This window comes from Silene latifolia, chromosome 9 (genome assembly GCF_048544455.1).
Source record: "Silene latifolia isolate original U9 population chromosome 9, ASM4854445v1, whole genome shotgun sequence".
In the NCBI taxonomy this organism is placed as follows: domain Eukaryota; kingdom Viridiplantae; phylum Streptophyta; class Magnoliopsida; order Caryophyllales; family Caryophyllaceae; genus Silene; species Silene latifolia.
In genome coordinates, this window is record NC_133534.1 from 175,128,167 (window position 1) to 175,146,088 (window position 17,922).

Genomic DNA, 17,922 nt, shown 5'->3' on the forward strand with positions numbered 1-17,922 from the left:
CAGAGGAAGAAAGACCCGGACAGCAGCAGTATAATGGCCATCAGAAATCTTCCGCCGACATTGGCGGAGGTTAAGCTCACTCAAATCCAGATCCTCATCCACAGTAAATGAAGAAGGACCCTCATCAAAACATTCCTGCAACAACTGCAACACCCCCCCCCCCCCCAGGTGCCCCCAAGCAAAGATAGCCCTGGCAATACTCTCCTCCTGATGCTGACGCCGAATAGCAGTCCGACACTCTTGATTACTCCGAGGAGCGAAAGTCCTAAGCAAAAAAAGTGGTAGAACAAGCAAACGAACCCATCGGGAGAGATCACTAGGGGAATCAAACACCTCATCCAAGGCCCCTTTCAAAGCCTGAGCAAACCCAAGACGGGACTTAGGAGGAATATATTTCACGGTGCGAAGGCCTAAAGACAATAAACGATCCAGCGAAGATATAGACCACTGAACGAGCTCTACACTATCATCAGAAGAAACCGAAGTAGAAGGAGCCAAAGGTCTCGGAATACCATGAATATGGAAGGTGTAGAGGCCATCAACACACTCAGGATGCATCACAATATCACCCCGACTATGCCGACATCTTGCTCTAATAGTACGGGTTTTAAAACACACCCCACACAACCAGAGCCTCATCCGTCTCAAAGAACTCTCGGCATTGGAATAAACAGTCAAACTATCAGTAAGAGTCTGACGCGTAAGTTTCAACGCACCATCCTGAAAATGTCGGTCCTGTAAATGTTTCTACCAAGATGCCTTAGTAAGGCCCTTACCAAAACCATCCCGACAAGCATGAAGACTCGAAAAAGGGCAATGGTACCGCACAAGCTCGGGCATGAAGGAAACATACCACCAACCTGCACAGAAAACTATAGAGCCACCAACAAACACCACCTGAGCGGAAACCACTACGCACAAGCAGCTAAGAGCTCAAAATGTACCCGCTACTAGCAACCAAAAGGGCAGCCAAGCTGACCACCAACGCACCACCCACTCCGGTGGTGATCAATAATCAACGTAACAAAAACCAAAACGGCCACAAAGGCAGCCGAGAAGGAACCCACACCCCATAGAAGCCTTAGCCCGTAACACCTACACAACAACCCAACAGCAGCGGCAGAGGTGGCCGGACAACGGAGGATAAGGGGCAGCAACAACCAACAGTACGGGAAAAAGTAAATAAAAACGCACAAAAGAAATCACGGTAAAAACAGATGGAAAACTCACCGGTGATAGGAAGTCGCAGGCAGTCGTCGGCCACCACGTCAAGGACCGGCGACGTGAGGTCTGATGGCCCAGGAGTGGTGGTGCAGGTTTACCGGTCGCAGACAGACGACAAGGCTCCCTGAGAAAGACGACTTAACGCAACACCCTCCTAACAGCAGAACCTCGCCGGAAAACGACCAACAAAACCTTCCCCTGACCGACGACGTAAGGTCTAAACGTCGACGTGGGGTGGATGTTGGTAGCCAACGGCGGCAACTCACCGGAAAAAGAAGCCCTAAATCGCAGAACCTTTCTGCCATAATTCGCGAAACCAACACCCCAACCGACAACCCAGCACCGATGATCAAACGCCGACGGTGTGAAGGTGCGATGGTGGCGCGGGCGGTAGAGGGCGAAAGCAACGAACTAGAGGGGTTCACGATCGCTGAGTCGCACTTCCCTCTCCTCTCTCCTCTCAAAATTATTATTATTATTATTATTATTATTATTATTATTATTATTATTATTATTATTATTATTATTATTATTATTATTATTATTATTATTATTATTATTATTATTATTATTATTATTATTATTATTATTATTATTATTATTATTATTATTATTATTATTATTATTATTATTATTATTATTATTATTATTATTATTATTATTATTATTATTATTATTAATAATATTAATTAATTAATTAATTAAAAAAATAGAAAAGTGATGCTACAAGTTCACCTATAACTCTATAAGTTTCAAAATCTATCTATCTATCTATCTATCTATCTATCTATCTATCTATCTATCTATCTATCTATCTATCTATCTATCTATCTATCTATCTATCTATCTATCTATCTATCTATCTATCTATCTATCTATCTATCTATCTATCTATCTATCTATCTATCTATCTATCTATCTATCTATCTATCTATCTATCTCTATCTATCTCTATCTATCTATCTATCTATCTATCTATCTATCTATCTATCTATCTATCTATCTATCTATCTATCTATCTATCTATCTATCTATCTATCTATCTATCTATCTATCTATCTATCTATCTATCTATCTATCTATCTATCTATCTATCTATCTATCTATCTATCTATCTATCTATCTATCTATCTATCTATCTATCTATCTATCTATCTATCTATCTATCTATCTATCTATCTATCTATCTATCTATCTATCTATCTATCTATCTATCTATCTATCTATCTATCTATCTATCTATCTATCTATCTATCTATCTATCTATCTATCTATCTATCTATCTATCTATCTATCTATCTATCTATCTATCTATCTATCTATCTATCTACAAACACATTGTTTTGAGGACCCGTTGTCAATAGTTTGTCTTAATAAAAAACTAATTTACAAACACATACAGCATACCACACAAACACACACAACACCAGTTCAACCGTTGGTATCCTGAGTTTATTATTCTCTCTCCCCGCTTTCTACATTCTCGTTGCGCCGTCGCCCGCCTTTCCGACGCCTTGATTCCATTGCCTTCCCTTATCATCCTGCTCGTTCTCTTTATCATCATCATCATCAGGTATGTTCACTTTAATTTTGTGTTTCGTCATTAGGGTTTTAAGACGATCATCTTTTTTTCTTTTTCATGCATCTGTTTGTTTTTCGTCTTCTTTGTTATCTTTATCATCCCGCATCATCTATTTCACTCCTCTTATTAGGGTTTAGGATTTTAGAAGCTCAAACTGTTGTTTTAAATTTTCATTCCTCTTTAGGGTTTTAGATAATACTCTGCATGACGTTGTTAAGTTGTTCATTTACTATTTCATTCATATATGGGTTTTAGGATTATCATGGGTGAAAAACGGAAAAAAAGTCAAAAGAATAATAAGCGTGGGGATGATAATAAGCCTAGTAATAGGGGTGCTATGAAGTGCCCGCAAGCCCTTGTAGCTATGGCCGCTACAGATTCGCTTAAAATAACATGGAGCTCGAAGGGTTTTCCTACTGGTCCAAATGCGGGTTTTTTATCCAGTTGGATTGGATGTTGTACAAGACAGTTTGTGCCTATCCATTTAGATGATGTTAGAAATTTGAATCCAAAATTGGGGAAGTTATACTTGGCTCGTATAAAGGAAGCCTTTGATATACCCGATGAATGCCATGATAAGTATTTAATGCAGAAGGCAGGGGGTGCCTTAAGATAGTGGAAGTGTGACATTGCTAGGGATTGGTTGTACGTGGACAAGGCAACGGGGGAGATGCGTAAGAGCCCACCGGGAGACAATAAGTGTCCCACCATCAGTCAGGAACAATGGGATCTTTTCAAAGCGATGAGAACTAGTGAGAAGTTTCAGGTTAAATATCCTCGCCTTTTAACGATTTACCTATCATTTTTTTAATTTATGAGTTCTTTATATAATCTTTTTATTATCTCATCTACTTGCGCTTTATATAATTTGAAGGCCGTTAGCAGAAGAAATCGTGCTAACATTTCATGCAAGAAGGGGAAATGGTATGGTTCTCGAGGCGGTGACAGATTGATAGAGGACAACCTCGTAAGTAGCATGCATTCCTCTGTGAGATTTGATTTTTTTAATCACACTTAGACTTAATACACATTTACATCTATAACTGTTACCATGTTAATGTGTAGGTGGCAAAGGGAGTGACCGACTTGGATCGGCATATAACTTATAAAGAAGGGCACACGCCTAAAGGATCCCGGTCGCGTGACAAATATGATGAGGAAGTGTTGGCCAACATAGTAAGCATTATTTTATTAAGACGAGTTCATTACTAACTTTATTATTTTAGTCACAAATATAATTTGAAGTTTATTTAATATATTATAGGACAAGGTATTGAAGGAGGTAGAAGAAGGGAAATTCACTCCCAATGGTCGTGAATACGTTTTTGCTAGAGCGATCGACCGACCCGAACATCCAGGTCGATTGAGGGGCGTCCCGTTACAGGTTGGAGTAACGAAATATTATGGGACAACTGCCCCGAAAAAGAAGAAAAGGAAGACTAAGGCTGAGAAGGCTGGCATGGTACCATTTATTCTATTATTTTCATTTAAGTTCAATTCACATGTTATTATTGGGATAAAAATTGCTGAAACATTACATTCTTGGCACGCAACTTCAGTTAATGGCATCCGTACTACTAAAGATGAATGCTGGAGGCAAGCTTTCCGAAGAAGAAGTGAAGATGATGGAGGATGTCATTAAAGGGGGTAATAAGGTACAACAGATTGGTCAAGAGGCCGAGAACACTACTACCTTGGCAATACATGAGAAGGAAGTATCGGTCAACGAGATTCAGAAATATCATGTACCTAATGCTTCTGAAGTCGTAACAACTAAAGCCGATCAGGTACCTAATACTTCCTCATTTTTCTTTTCTTTTTTTTGGGTAAGATCAGGGGGTGTGTTCCCTGCCAGCTCTAATGCTATAACTTCTGACATCGTGCCATTGGTTAATTTTATTAGGTAAATAATGGGCCTGAAAAGGAGATGCAACTTGAGAAGACGGCTGATGGAAAACATCATACATCCCCTTCAAGTCAGTTCACTGTTTTCAGTAAGGTATGCATGAAGTGTTTAATTAGTTAAATTTATATGAATTCTATTAAATTTTGGGATATAATAATGTATGTGTATTCTTCAGGCTGTAAACAATAGGCCAGTTATTCTTGCTGACCCTAAATTCGATAAACCAATTGTGCGTGTTGGCCGGGTCTCGTAGAAGTGCCCACCAAATCAGCAGTGGAAACTGTAGTGGTTGTTCATGGCGAAATTTTTTTGCCGAATCATAGAAAAGTGGAGATAACTGAAGTCTTTCCAGGCCATGAAAACTTTCAACTGCCCGTCCCAATTCGTGACGACATTACCATTCTGGGAGATGCGGTTGGAAGTTTCATCCAATGGCTTGAATCTCACATCTTCCTAGCTCGTTCGTCTCCGCCTCAGCCGAAAGCAGTTGGGGTTAGAAAAAATACCTTTATATGTTAAATTTTTAATTGTTGAATGTTTTTATATGTTAAATTTATATGTTATTTTTTTTTTGTAGGGAACAAAAAAGCCGGCTAAGGCGGATAAGCCTAAGTCCACATACATGCCAACTACCTCGTCGAGACAACAACTTGATGAGGTATTTAATTAACTTCTCCATTTTTTTTAAAACCTCCCTTTATTTATATTTTTTCTGTATTTCTAAAAAGCATGGAAATTTTTTGCAGGGAACAAAAAAGCCGGCTAAGGCAGATAAGCCTAAGTCCCCGAACATGCCAACTACCTCGTCCAGACAACAACTTGATGAGGTATTTAATTAACTTCTCCATTTTTTTTAAAAACCTCCCTTTATTTATATTTTTTCTGTATTTCTAAAAAGAATGGAAATTTTGTGTAGGGGACAAAAGAGACGGATAAGCCTAAGTCCCCAGTCATACCTGCTACTACTACCTCATCATTGAAAGAGCAGGTTGATGAGGTATTTAGATAAGTACTCTTTTATTTTTTTACTCTAACTAGCTAGCTAGGATATGTTACATTTGGATTTTTTTATTATTTTAATTATCTACATGTGTAGGCTAGTGGTAGTAGCACAAAATCAAAGAATCATTATTTCCCCGAACTGAAACATATTAGGAGTTTAAACTCCACAAAATATTCTGGGAAGGATTACATGCTAAAAGTAAGAACGGTGACGATGAGGAAACTGCATGAGGAGGCTTGCGATCGCATAGAAAACGAGCAATTGATAATTATTCCGCTCGAGGAGCATATTCTAGGGGTTGAGCGCGAAGCAATTATGTCATGGGATATGCTAGCCATTTGGGCTGGCCTAGACGAGATTAATGCCCAACACCTATTTGTTTGGATGAAGTAAGTTTCTTAATAAATAATTTCATATTCTAATATTCTGACTACTAGATAGTGTTTTAAATACCGGAATTAATACCGTAATAATGTAGGATATTGAAATTGAGAGTGATCCCCGAGAACAAGATTCCAAGTGACCAATACGGATTTCTGTGCCCCTATGTTTTATCTATGTTTATCTCGATTTTTTCGTTCGAAGATCGGGTAGATTATATTGCTCAGCAATTGGCGACAACCAAGAAGCTGGTTTTTGCCCCTTATAATGAAAACGGGTAATAAACAAATTAATATTACGTTTCCCCTACAATTGCATTTTCATAACTAATATATGTACTTGTTAATAATGATGATGTCTCTTGATGTAGGACTCATTGGATGCTAGCAGCCATCATGCCGACGAAGAAGAAAGTTTTTTGGTTTGACTCTATACATAATCCACCAAGCGAGACTTTTAAGCGCTTGTTTATTAAGTAAGTTTATAATACTGATTTATTTATAATAACATTTTCAATTTTTATTTATAGCAAAAAGCTCATTTTTGCCCCTAAATAAATGAGTTTCTGCCTCTTTTTTTTTTCTTTTTTAAAAAAAAGGGCCTTTGAGAAGAAAAGAGCTAACGAGCAGGATCAACCCACGAAAGATTCTGATGATGACCCTACTTTTATTACGATAACAGGGGTACGTGCTCAAATACAATACCTTAAGTGCAAAAATCTGTGTTTAATACTAATACAATACCTAAAGTTCAAGATTCTGATATGAGCCTTCTCTCGTCTGTTTGTTTTTATGTAATAATAGGTCCCTCGCCAGCCGGATAACATACAATGTGGATACTACGTTTGTCGGTTCATGTACGAGATTATTATGCGAAGATATATCCTTATTCGAGAAAAGGTTAGTAATTTAATAATGTGTTTATTACTTTTTTTAAATTAGAGCTGATGTTGTCTTGCTTGCTGCTATACCATGATGTTGCTATGCTGAATGATGTATGTTCTTACAATAATGTCTTGTCTTTTTTTTTTCCGCAGTATGTAATCAGCGCGCCACAAGAACTTCAGCAGTACAAATCGCAACATATAGATGAGGTAAGGGACATGTTGGGCAAATACGTCTTAGAGCATCGCAATGCTGAAGGCTAAATGCATGATACTGATCAGAGCTTAGATCATCTTATTAGTAAATTTTTTGTTGAAGTTAGGGAATGATTAGTTCATGTAAATTTAACTCCTTGTAAGTATATATATATATATAGAAACTGCATCCGGTGAGTCCACATATCTTAGGTGAGTCCGTCCTACCAATGTAAACCGTTAGATTAAGTAGATCTGACGGCTGAAATAAAGCGATGAGATTAAAGGGTAGTTTCGTAATTTCCTCTCTTTGTATAAAACTAATCCTACAGCCTGTTTTGTTATTCTTCCCGTCAATAATTGAACTCTCTTATTTCTCTCACTCTCTCTCTTCAATTTCTCTTTCACGAAAGCAATTTTTAGATCTCGATTGTTTCGCTTTCTCCTACAATCAGTTATACATGCTTGCTCTTCTAGATTCAGCATCTCTAGTGATATTGCAACATTTACGGAGCTAGAATCGTTGTTAAGAGAAGTAAATTAGGTATGACATTTCTTTATTTCAATTTTGCCAATTTTTGTGATTAGGTTTTGTTATTTTGCATTTTTGCTTGTATTTATGTCAGTGAATTGTTCATATCTTCCCATGCTTTTCATAACCTGTGCTTTAATTTGATTCTAATCAGGATATTTGTGCTAATGTCGGATAAAATCGCCATAATCGGTCGCAATATAGTTCAAAACTGGAATTAAGCGAACAATAATCTGGTAAAGTCGTCCCACATCAATTGAATATATGTAATCTATTGCTACTTCACTTAAAATTTACCATATAATCTTGCTCAGTAGTATGATTTTCGTAATTTTACTACTTTTAATTCAGTTTAATCAATTTGCCTAATTTCTGCAATTTTAGGTTTAGGTTGATTAGTTTTGTATAATCTCATGGCATTTGTACCAATTTATGTTGCAATCATCTAGCAATACTAAGAATTCAACTCTATTCTTATCATTTCTCTCTTTTACGGTTAAAATCAAATTAAAAATAGCAAACTCTAACTGTCAATTTCTCGTTGCGATCATCTAGCCATTACTAACACTTTGGTTATGCGATGTTTCTCGCCATTTATTCTGGACTTAATTTTGTCTTCTTTTGAATTTTGTCTTTAATAGTCATAAACCACCATTATAGCTGTAACAAATATGTTTGTGTTATTCTATGCTACGATGTATGCATTTTCTTGTTGATTTCATGAGATTGCTTCTTGTAGAGTGATATATGAGGTGTATTAGTGTTATTGTAATGGTATTGCTAAATATTATGTTTCACTATGAGTAATTTCGATATGGAACAATTTAATGATTGATGCACGAGCGCCTTTTAACTTTGTTACTTTAATGGTATAATTGTGTTACACTAATAGTGTAACCGTGTTACAAAGATTGTAGAGTGGTGTTACTTTAATCTTCTTAACATTGCTTACTAGTTTGTGACGATTTGCTGGTAGTTTAAGTTAGGTGATTCTGGTAGTTCAAATATTCAGAATACGTCATGAATTTCTGAATAATTGTTATTTTAACATATATGACTTGTTACTGTAACAGAGAATAACTGTTATTGTAATATAAAGTAATTGCTATTGTAACATATATGAGACGTTATTGTAACATAGAATAACTGTTATTGTAACATATATGAGTTGTTATTGTAACATAAAATAATTGTTATTGTATACGCATATTCTTATGATCCTAATACATGTGAATACACAAAACAAATTTAGTGGTATAATCATGTTATTATGGCTGTACAATAGTGTTTCATTTTAATTGTATAACTTTGCTATAATCACATTATAAAATTATAATAGTGTTATTCTAATGGTAAGTATGATTTTTTAATTCAAAATTCATCCCTTTGTTCCATCAAAATTATTGAACTCTTCCTCAGTTCATGTATTCTTTTTCTATCCGAAAGTCACCCTCTCACGCTCTCCGTCATGTTCGATTGTAACTGTCGACAAATTGGTGTTTCTGATGGAATTTTTGCCAGTTTCCACTTTTCAATCTTTGAATAATGGTAATAAAGTGTTTTTCTCGACGTATTGAGCATCTTGGATTTGTTTGGGATGTCAAGTTCTTTAGTACATAGTTACACAAATAGCGTTATTTTTGTCCAATTTTACTTTCATGTTATTTATGTCCCCTGTTTTCATTTTCGATGAGATTGAGGTAGTGTGAACATACCCAATTTGGATGCGTTTCACTCAGCTAAGCCAAATTATTGTGATTTATACCTTATGATGGTATTACTATTGCAAATTTTTATCTTTGTTTAACATATTTTGAAGGCTATTAGCTCAAATGGAAGAGCATTGCGCAAATTATGCACATAGATATGGGTTCGAATCCCATATAGCCTAGTTAATTCAGGAATGGAGTCACTGACTTGTCATGCGGCAACGGCATGTATGAGCAAGTGACATGTATGCGCAAGTGTCATAGGACTGAAACCCTTAAATCCTTGGTGACGGGCATGCGTGTAATAAATATGCATAGCGTATGCTAGTCAAAACAGGGTTGAGAATTTGAGTGCTTTGTAACGTTAGAATGACTTTGTTGTAGCACTAGTTTGTCGAGTAACACGAGTTTGTCTTTAATATAACACTAGTATGTCCTTAGAGTAACACAAGTTGATATTTATTGTAACTTTAGTTGGTCCTTACAGTAACACAAGGTAGTCTTTAATGTAACGCTAATTTGTTCTTAAAGTAACACAAGTTAGTCTCTAATGTAACGATAGTATGTCCTTAGTAACACAAGTTGATCTTTATTGTAGCACTAGTTTATCCTTAGTAACACAAATTAGTCTTTAATATAACGCTAATTTGTTCTTAAAGTAACATAAGTTAGTCTTTAATGTAACGCTAGTATGTCCTTAAAGTAATACAAGTTGATCTTCAATGTAACACTAGTTTATCCTTAGAGTAACTCAAGTTATTCTTTAATGTAACACTTGTATTCAATTGCCAACATGGGAGTCGAACCCACATCTTGCGCATTGCACAATGCTCTACCATTTGAGCTACTTGGCTATTAAAATCAATAGAATAGCTCATGTTTAGGCAATACAAGATGACATTGGTGAAAACTCTACCCTGTAATCAAATAAGCTTGCATACCAAATAAAATAAAAGCATATTCATTGTATTTCACGTCGCAAATGAAAGAGAACCCAATTATCTTTCATTTGATGTCTCATAGGTTGAATAATTTAGTCTGAGCTAGCAATTCGAAGACTAAAAGTTGATGTTAGAGTTCAGGTGAATAGCAGACTGACTGACCTGAGGTAAACGATCTGATGCCTGTAAGTTGGGTCTGATATCAAAATGCAATTGTCAGGTTTTGTTTGATTCAAGCATGCGTCGGAGGCCGGTATTTTAGTTCTTCTACATGTCTTAAATGATCCGCTACCAATTGTTCTATAACAAACCAAGCTCTTCTGCACAAATGAGGAGATAATCCATCAAAGACAATTATCCTCAATAAATCATCAAATCAACTCATTAAGACAAAATCAAATATAAAAAATAGACGCAACTAACTAATGTACACTGACATAGGAAATTAGCAAATACTAACTAATGTATGTGTTATATTAGCAATTAATAGAAGTATGTGTTACAATTGCAGTCACCAGAAAAATGTGTGTTACAATAGCAGTTCAATGTGTTATATTATGCACAATTACGTGGTACAAAAACTAATATAATTAACAAATCCACTTCCTGAGCATAAGAATTCATATCATAACTAAGGTAACAAAATCCTCTGAATTCGCATAGATATTCATACCAGATCTAAATTAACGTGGAATGAAACTTAAAACTTCAAAAAAGTATTGTCAAGTAGTTTCAATCATAACTAAGGTAACAGAATCCTCTAAATTCGCATAGATAGTCCTAATTAATCTTATTTCTTCTTAATTTCGAAAATTAAAAATCGAAAATCGAAACCATAGATCATCTCACGAATTTCGAAAATCGAAATTTACCTGAATCAATTTCGAAAATTGATTTCAATTTTGAAAATAGTTTTATATTAATTTTGAAAATCGAAATAATTATACTAAACTAAGAGTTCAGAAAACGAGTGAAAAGTTTACCTCATTAATCGTTTTTGTTTTTTATTCACCACGACGTACCAATTTTCTTCCGCCTTCATTGATAAAACTCGGATTTGAGTGAAAATCAGAAGGATTGTGATAATTAAAATCAGGATCGGAATCACAATCGCAATGGTGAAATTCCCTAGCAAGTTTCTTCTTCTGTGTTCTTTTCTCAGTTGATTTTAAGGATTTTTACTGAAATATTAGAGGGAGAGGGATAAAGGGCTGGTATGAGGGTTTTAGTTTGAATTGCTCAGCTTGACGTGGCGCAATCTGACGCATCCAATAATATTAGATCTGACGGTCTATAATGATAGGACGGACTCATTTAAAACCCCGGACTCACCGGATCCTTGTTCTATATATATATATATATATATGTATATATATATATGTATATATATATATATATATGTATATATATATATGTATATATGTATATATATATAAATTTGCCTATACCGGAAAAACTAATCAAAAAGAGGCTTTTTCAAGGCTCGTCCATAGATACATTCAAGACAGGCAGTCAGCTTTCAAATCATAGTCCTAATTTCCACCTACCTTTCTCGCTCTATTCATTCCATCATTCAATACACACGGAGAAAAGGAGGGGATGGATGGCCGGGCCATGAGAAGGAACGCTAGCTAGATTCTTAACACACACATGCAAGTCGGACGGGGGGAAGAAGCGGGGTAGAAGTGGTAGTAATAGCGAATGAGCAAGTAGGGGGCGGCAACTAAAGAGGTAGCGAGACTGACCGCAATTGCAGGAATAGGTTGACTTTCTTTTAGTTTAGTTTGAAGCCCATCTCTACTATATAAGGTAAGGCTCGGAACTTTTATTTACGATTCGACTTCCATCTCGGAGCTTTGTTCTTAAATTTTTTTACTATTCTTTTTATTATAGGTTATTATAGGCAATGAGATTAGATAGATCTCGGAAGAAGCCTGAAGAAGCCTACGGATTTCACATTTAAGATTCTATGCTTTTGTTGCCTATAACTAAGGAGGTCCTTTCTTCGTAATCAACCTGGCTTCCAATCTTGGTTCACGACTCAGACCTGACTGATTTGATCCCAGAAGTGGAAAGTGCGCTAAATGCTTCGGAAACGGCCTTAGTTTAGTCCCGTCTATCTTTAGCGGTGAAGAGAAAGTAAAGAAGGAGGAAAATGGGTACTTTAAGAGTGGAACACCTATAAGGGGACCTCCTTCAATTCTTCTTTGAAGCTTTTAACGTAGGGGACTCCCTTAAAAAGGAAGAGGCGTTTTTCGACTAAAGCGCTTTGCCTTATCTTAGTCTTGCCCTTCCCGACTCTGATCATAGGCTCGGAAAGGAGGCTTACATAAGAGCCCTTTCATGACATATCAATGAAAATTACCCTTTGTGTCTAATAAAAAAAAAATTCATCTTTTACTTAACCTTTGTATCAAAAGCCTATTTCTATGAGATTTTTTAGAAAGTTCTTTTTCAAAGTTGAAAAAGCAGAAGAAAGAAAGGGGTACGTTGATGCCCATCTCTATAAGGCCCTGCGAATATGGGAGAATTATTATAATATTGGCTTGTATGATGAGTAGGTTCTATGAAAGTAGGTCTGCTAGGGTAATCCGGAAGGTACTTATAGCAGCTCCGTCTGGTGCCTTAATATGATATGAGTAGGGATTACGGACCAATTCTACGATTATGAGGTCAATCCCGGGAGTTCGAAATCAAGATTGGCCCTATCTTAGCAAGGCTAGCTAGCGAGAAGAGAGATCGTGACGAGATCAAACAAGAGGCCGAGACTTCAAAGTGCCAGGCAGCAAATGAACTGCTCGAAGTCTTTGGAGAGTCGTGGCTGAGCAATCCTCTGCTTTCCCGAATGCCTTTCCTCCCCTTGACTTGACTTTGGAGATCGAACCTCTCGACCTTCTTCTAAGGCCGGAGACTTCATTCTTTTTGGTTGATCCGACAATGATTGAGCTTTCTGCGGAATGGAAGCTCGAAGGGGAGAGGTGCCAGTCAAGAGAAGAGGCTGACTCCACTGACGAGAGCAAGCTAGCGCTAAAGGTCGAAAACGAGGTTTCTAACTCCACCTCCTCCCCTCTGAAAAGAAAGAATCGCGCACATCAGACTACTTCAGCGGGTTCCCCACCGTTTAAAATTCTTCTCTTATGCAAGATGCTCCTTCGTTGAAAGTAGTTCTATTTCGGAAGCTTCGCCTCAGTTGAAATAGTATGAAATTTCTGACTTAATCCGCTCATCGAGCTTGACTTGAAACGTTATTCTTCCTTTCGATGGTGAGGATTTCTCCCTAGTAGGAGAACCACTCCGACCTATACAGGTCCTGGATCACCATGTAATAAAAAAAGAATGAAATTACAAGCCAAGGCGAGAAAGAGAAGAAAAGTAAGTTTCAACTTTAAGCTGATTCTTTTTCCGATTCTATGAACTTCCTTGTCAATCTCGGAAATTTCAGAGGTAGAATCGTAACAAAATGGTAAACTTCTTCAGATGGGGCGGTTCCCCCCTATTCAGTGGGCTAGAACTGAGCTTTGATGTCAATATTGGCCAATCCCGTAACCGGGGCTTTCCCTTTGTTTAAGTTTAATAGAGTTCGGAAATTTCATACCCATCTATACAGGGCTCGCACGAGACTATGGTAGGATCATATCAATCTTGTAAAGGAGACCCGGACTTTGGTGAATGTACTTCTGTTCTGCATTCGCGGGGAAAGGCAAGTCTATGTCAATCTAGGTAATATCGGAAAAAGCCTGATCAATGGCGGACGAGACTACTTTAATTTTAATAGGGAAGTGACTTCATTCACGAGTTGGGAGCGGGGTCGTTGTTAATTTAATTTGTAATTTTACCCTCGTCTATATTAAGTAGGTAGGGTAGAACGGAGCCTTATTAGAGGGGGCAAGAAGATCAGAAGTTCTAAATTTAAATAGGTAGAATTGTGAACCATAAACTCACCCTCCCAAATCCCTGGATTGCTAATTCTAATTTCAAAGGGTGGAACCCGGGATTCGGTTTTTGATCTATAGTTATGTTGAATTTTCCCTGGTTTCATTGAAACGTGACAACATCTGATTTGGTGAATTCAGTAAATAAACCATCGAATGACCAAAAATAACGTGTTTTAGCAAATTGCATGTTCGAAAGGGCGTACCTTCCTTTGCTTCTCCAGATATTTTTTATCTGATGCTGGCCCATCTTCTACAAATACGGTTGGTACAGGTTCTACCGGATCTGGAATGAGAACTCTTTCTTCAAAAGAAAAAGTTGCGCTTTACTTATGATTTTCGTTGCAAGAACCATTTTACTAGTAAAACGGACTTCTCAAACATGCATTTTTCGTTTTGCTTACGATTTTGGTTGCCAAAATCTCGTCCCTAGTCTCATTGGGGGGCCGTCTCTTTCCCAACAGCCTGCTCTGCAGCTTCGTTCCCATCCCCATCTGCGGCTGAGTCTTCTTCATCATAGAACCTTGACTTAAGGCTTCGAACAAAGAAAGACCGGGTGGTCTGGCTCCAGGTGTGCCCCTGAGAGAGTATCCCCTTGAAATCATAGAAAATTGGACCTGAATGAAGTAGTAAAGCGAAGAAGGTCAACCAAGCGTACTAATGTGGCTGTGGGCATTGCTTCTGAAAGCCTTTCTTATATGCTTTCTTATGCCTTTGGAGTGCCTAAAGAAAAATGAACGAAGTGGCCGTAAGGGACACGAGTGAACAGATTCAAGGGAGAGTGGAAACCGCTTACTAGTGAGTGAGGAGGGAAAGCCGCCTCGCTCGGTAGCGAAATATGATAAGTTCCACATCGTTGTGACTCTAGACAACCGCCCTATTATAATCCCCTAACAGAGGTTTGGATGTCTTTGAGGTGAGGCATGAAAGGAGGATTTTTGAGAAGCGGTTCTTTTTTTAATTGGAGAGGATCTGAAAGAACTCGTTAGAATGTGAGAGGGTTGGGCTACTAAAAATGTACCAAGCAACCTATGCTCAACCAGCATGTGACTCACCTTTTTCCTCATACCATCACAGTACAACCGGTTTGGTTCCCCAAGCAAGCACAAGTGGTACCAACAGTGGAGAACGACTTGTCGCGACAAGGAGTGCGAAAGTTCGACCCTGTCACAACTTCCGCCGCAATTGAGAGCATGAAGGCCCATCCCTCCAAGGACATACCAAGATGGTACAACTCGAGGTGTGAGTTTCATTCCGCTTGCTTTCCATGAGGGTTGGCTCGAAACATAAGCACGGACAATCTACAATTTGAAACATCGGGTCCAGGACCTCATTGATCAAAAGCTCCTGATATTCCCGAGGACAAGCCTTATCCAAAATCCTCTTCCCATTCATGAAGTTGGAAGCAGTAGTACCACTCCTGCCATCAACATGATGTTCTCTCTTCCATGCAATTAGAAGAGCGAAGCGAGCCTGGCTGGTTAAATGCTATTAATGAGTATGAATAGTAGGGGTGCGAATGAACCTTCCTATTCCAACGGCACGGCGATGTAAAGAAAGATTCTTCACCAAAGACTCTCGCACCGGGATATGAGTTGAAAACAGCTCGTAGGGAGAGTAGTTAAGCTTGACCAGTAGTTGGTATCGCGGAGTGAAGGCTTAGCTTTGAAAGAAAAGAAGATCTTGGACAGGAAAGGGTCAATCTAATCCGGGTATTCCCTATAGTAAGTAGTCTACTTTGCGGTAAAAAGAAGGGGGTCGACTTACCGCGGATATCTTATCACTGAGTCTTGGGGTGAACCAAAGGCAAGGGAATGAAGACTCGGCTAAGCCGGGGATGAGGTTTGGTAAAACATGAGTTGGATAGGAACGAAAGTAACTCTTCTGAGCCAAGGAAGGAAAGCCCCCCTATCACTTAAAGCCTGATAGTAAAGATTCTTCAACCTCAATTAAAACTGCATAAAGATCGGGATCAATATCAGGTTTAATGGATCTTGCGGCAAAGACAGAGAGGAACTCTTCTGAAAGAAGGTTTGTAGTTGACCCAATAGGTTTTTCAAAGATAGATGAAACCGAAACCAGGGAATCGGTGAGAGCGAATGCTTGGTAGCGGACGAGGGAGTTCCGTAGGCGGGCCAGGTAAGATATTGCAATAGAGGTTTGCATAAGCTCCACAATTTTAGCAACGATGGGGGATCACGGTGTATTATTTGAGGACACAGGAGATCTCCCTCCCGGGGAAACTAGAGTCCCCAACTGGATATGTTCGCCTGTTTCTTCTGTTTCAATACCTTATGAGCGGAGAATAAAAAGAAGGCATGCATGGAGATTCTTTCTGTCGGAAATTCCTAATTGTAAGAAAATACATCTAAGGCAATGAAATTGTTCAAGAAAGCCCATTACTGAGAGAAGTGGTGATCTCGTCTTGCTTGCTGGAAGCTTCTGGACCACCTTTTTCAGCCAGATAGCAAGCAATCACTTAGCAATGAACACTAACTGAAAGCGGCCGAGAATTAGTACCTATCCCTTACGGGAATCGAACCCGTGTCTTCGACATGAAAAGACGATGTCCTAACCACTGAACGAAAGGGACCAAAAAGCCATTCTTCATATACCTCGGCTCAGAATAGAAGTGGTTCGTTTTGTTTCTATACGCAATTCAAGATTGAGTTTGTGTTCATGTTGGCGATTTCCGATGTGAATTCGGCCTCACGTAGCTCGCCTTCCTACGGGTTCCCTTACCGACCTAGTGACACACCAACCACGCCCCTTCCCTTTCTCCGATCATAAAGCCTTGTGATCTCTTTATTTGTCTTTAATCTTCCCTAAATAAGTAAGGCCCCGTTCTTTCTAATTCAAAAAAGAATGAAAACTTTCTGTTTATGGATGAAGTAATCGGAAAATGGTTACGATTGCGAAAACCGGAGAAAGTCGGGAACCGTCGATTACCTTTTGAATCAAAGTAGCAAGGGGCCAAGTACTACGACTACAGGGGGGGCTTCGTAGACAGCCCTCGTCGCTTCTTTCGGGCGACTAGCTTCTCAAGTGGGTGGCTTGGTAAGCAAGCTACCTTCAGCATTGGTAAAATCCCTAAATAGGCCGGAATGGTGGGGAAGGAGGCCCTCCCTACTTCATGGAAAGGGGGGGATCACCGTTTCACATCCGCTCCTCTAAAACTACCTTTTTCCCAACATGATCACGAACGAAGACATCAAATTGCGTAGATAGGAGGAGGAAAGGAACCAACCCACTTGTCCTAATCGGAACGATTGAAGAAAGAAAGAGAATGGTGGCCCCTTCCGTCCAGGGGACATCGTCGGAGAACAATGTCCGGGACGGGAGAGAACCTTCCGTTGGTTACGCCCTTTAAGTGTTGGTATATCTATATTTATCTATGGATAGTGATCTGCTTTCAAGATCGTTGACTTTCGCCTTTTGACAATCTTACTGACTTGTTAGAGTAAGGGGGATCCGCTCAAACATGCGAAGAACGTCCGAGACGCCTTATATTATAGAAAGGTTTGTAGAAATTGGCTTCTTCTAATATCCTATAAAAAAAAGAAGTAGGGGCTTCAAAGCTTGTAGTTGAGGGGTGCGCTTCTTCCAGAACCTATACTTTGTTCTGCAAGAATGG

The 17,922-nt window shown here is 38.5% G+C and overlaps 1 protein-coding gene and 1 non-coding gene across 2 annotated transcripts in view; both read right to left on the reverse strand.

The window, feature by feature from the left end:
• LOC141601921 (uncharacterized) overlaps positions 1-16,454 on the reverse strand; it is a 28,865-nt gene extending 12,411 nt beyond the window's left edge. The window contains exons 1-5 of the mRNA XM_074422226.1: positions 16,233-16,454; positions 15,344-15,589; positions 14,671-14,905; positions 14,495-14,574; positions 14,299-14,385 (exon numbers count right to left, since the gene is read on the reverse strand). Of these exons, the coding sequence (XP_074278327.1) occupies positions 14,299-14,385; positions 14,495-14,574; positions 14,671-14,905; positions 15,344-15,589; positions 16,233-16,454 (870 nt within the window). The remainder of the gene's footprint in view (positions 1-14,298; positions 14,386-14,494; positions 14,575-14,670; positions 14,906-15,343; positions 15,590-16,232) is intronic.
• A 355-nt stretch (positions 16,455-16,809) lies between these two features.
• Positions 16,810-16,881, reverse strand: TRNAE-UUC (transfer RNA glutamic acid (anticodon UUC)). Its single transcript has one exon. It is a non-coding gene; the product is annotated as a tRNA-Glu (tRNA).
• Positions 16,882-17,922: the final 1,041 nt, after the last annotated feature.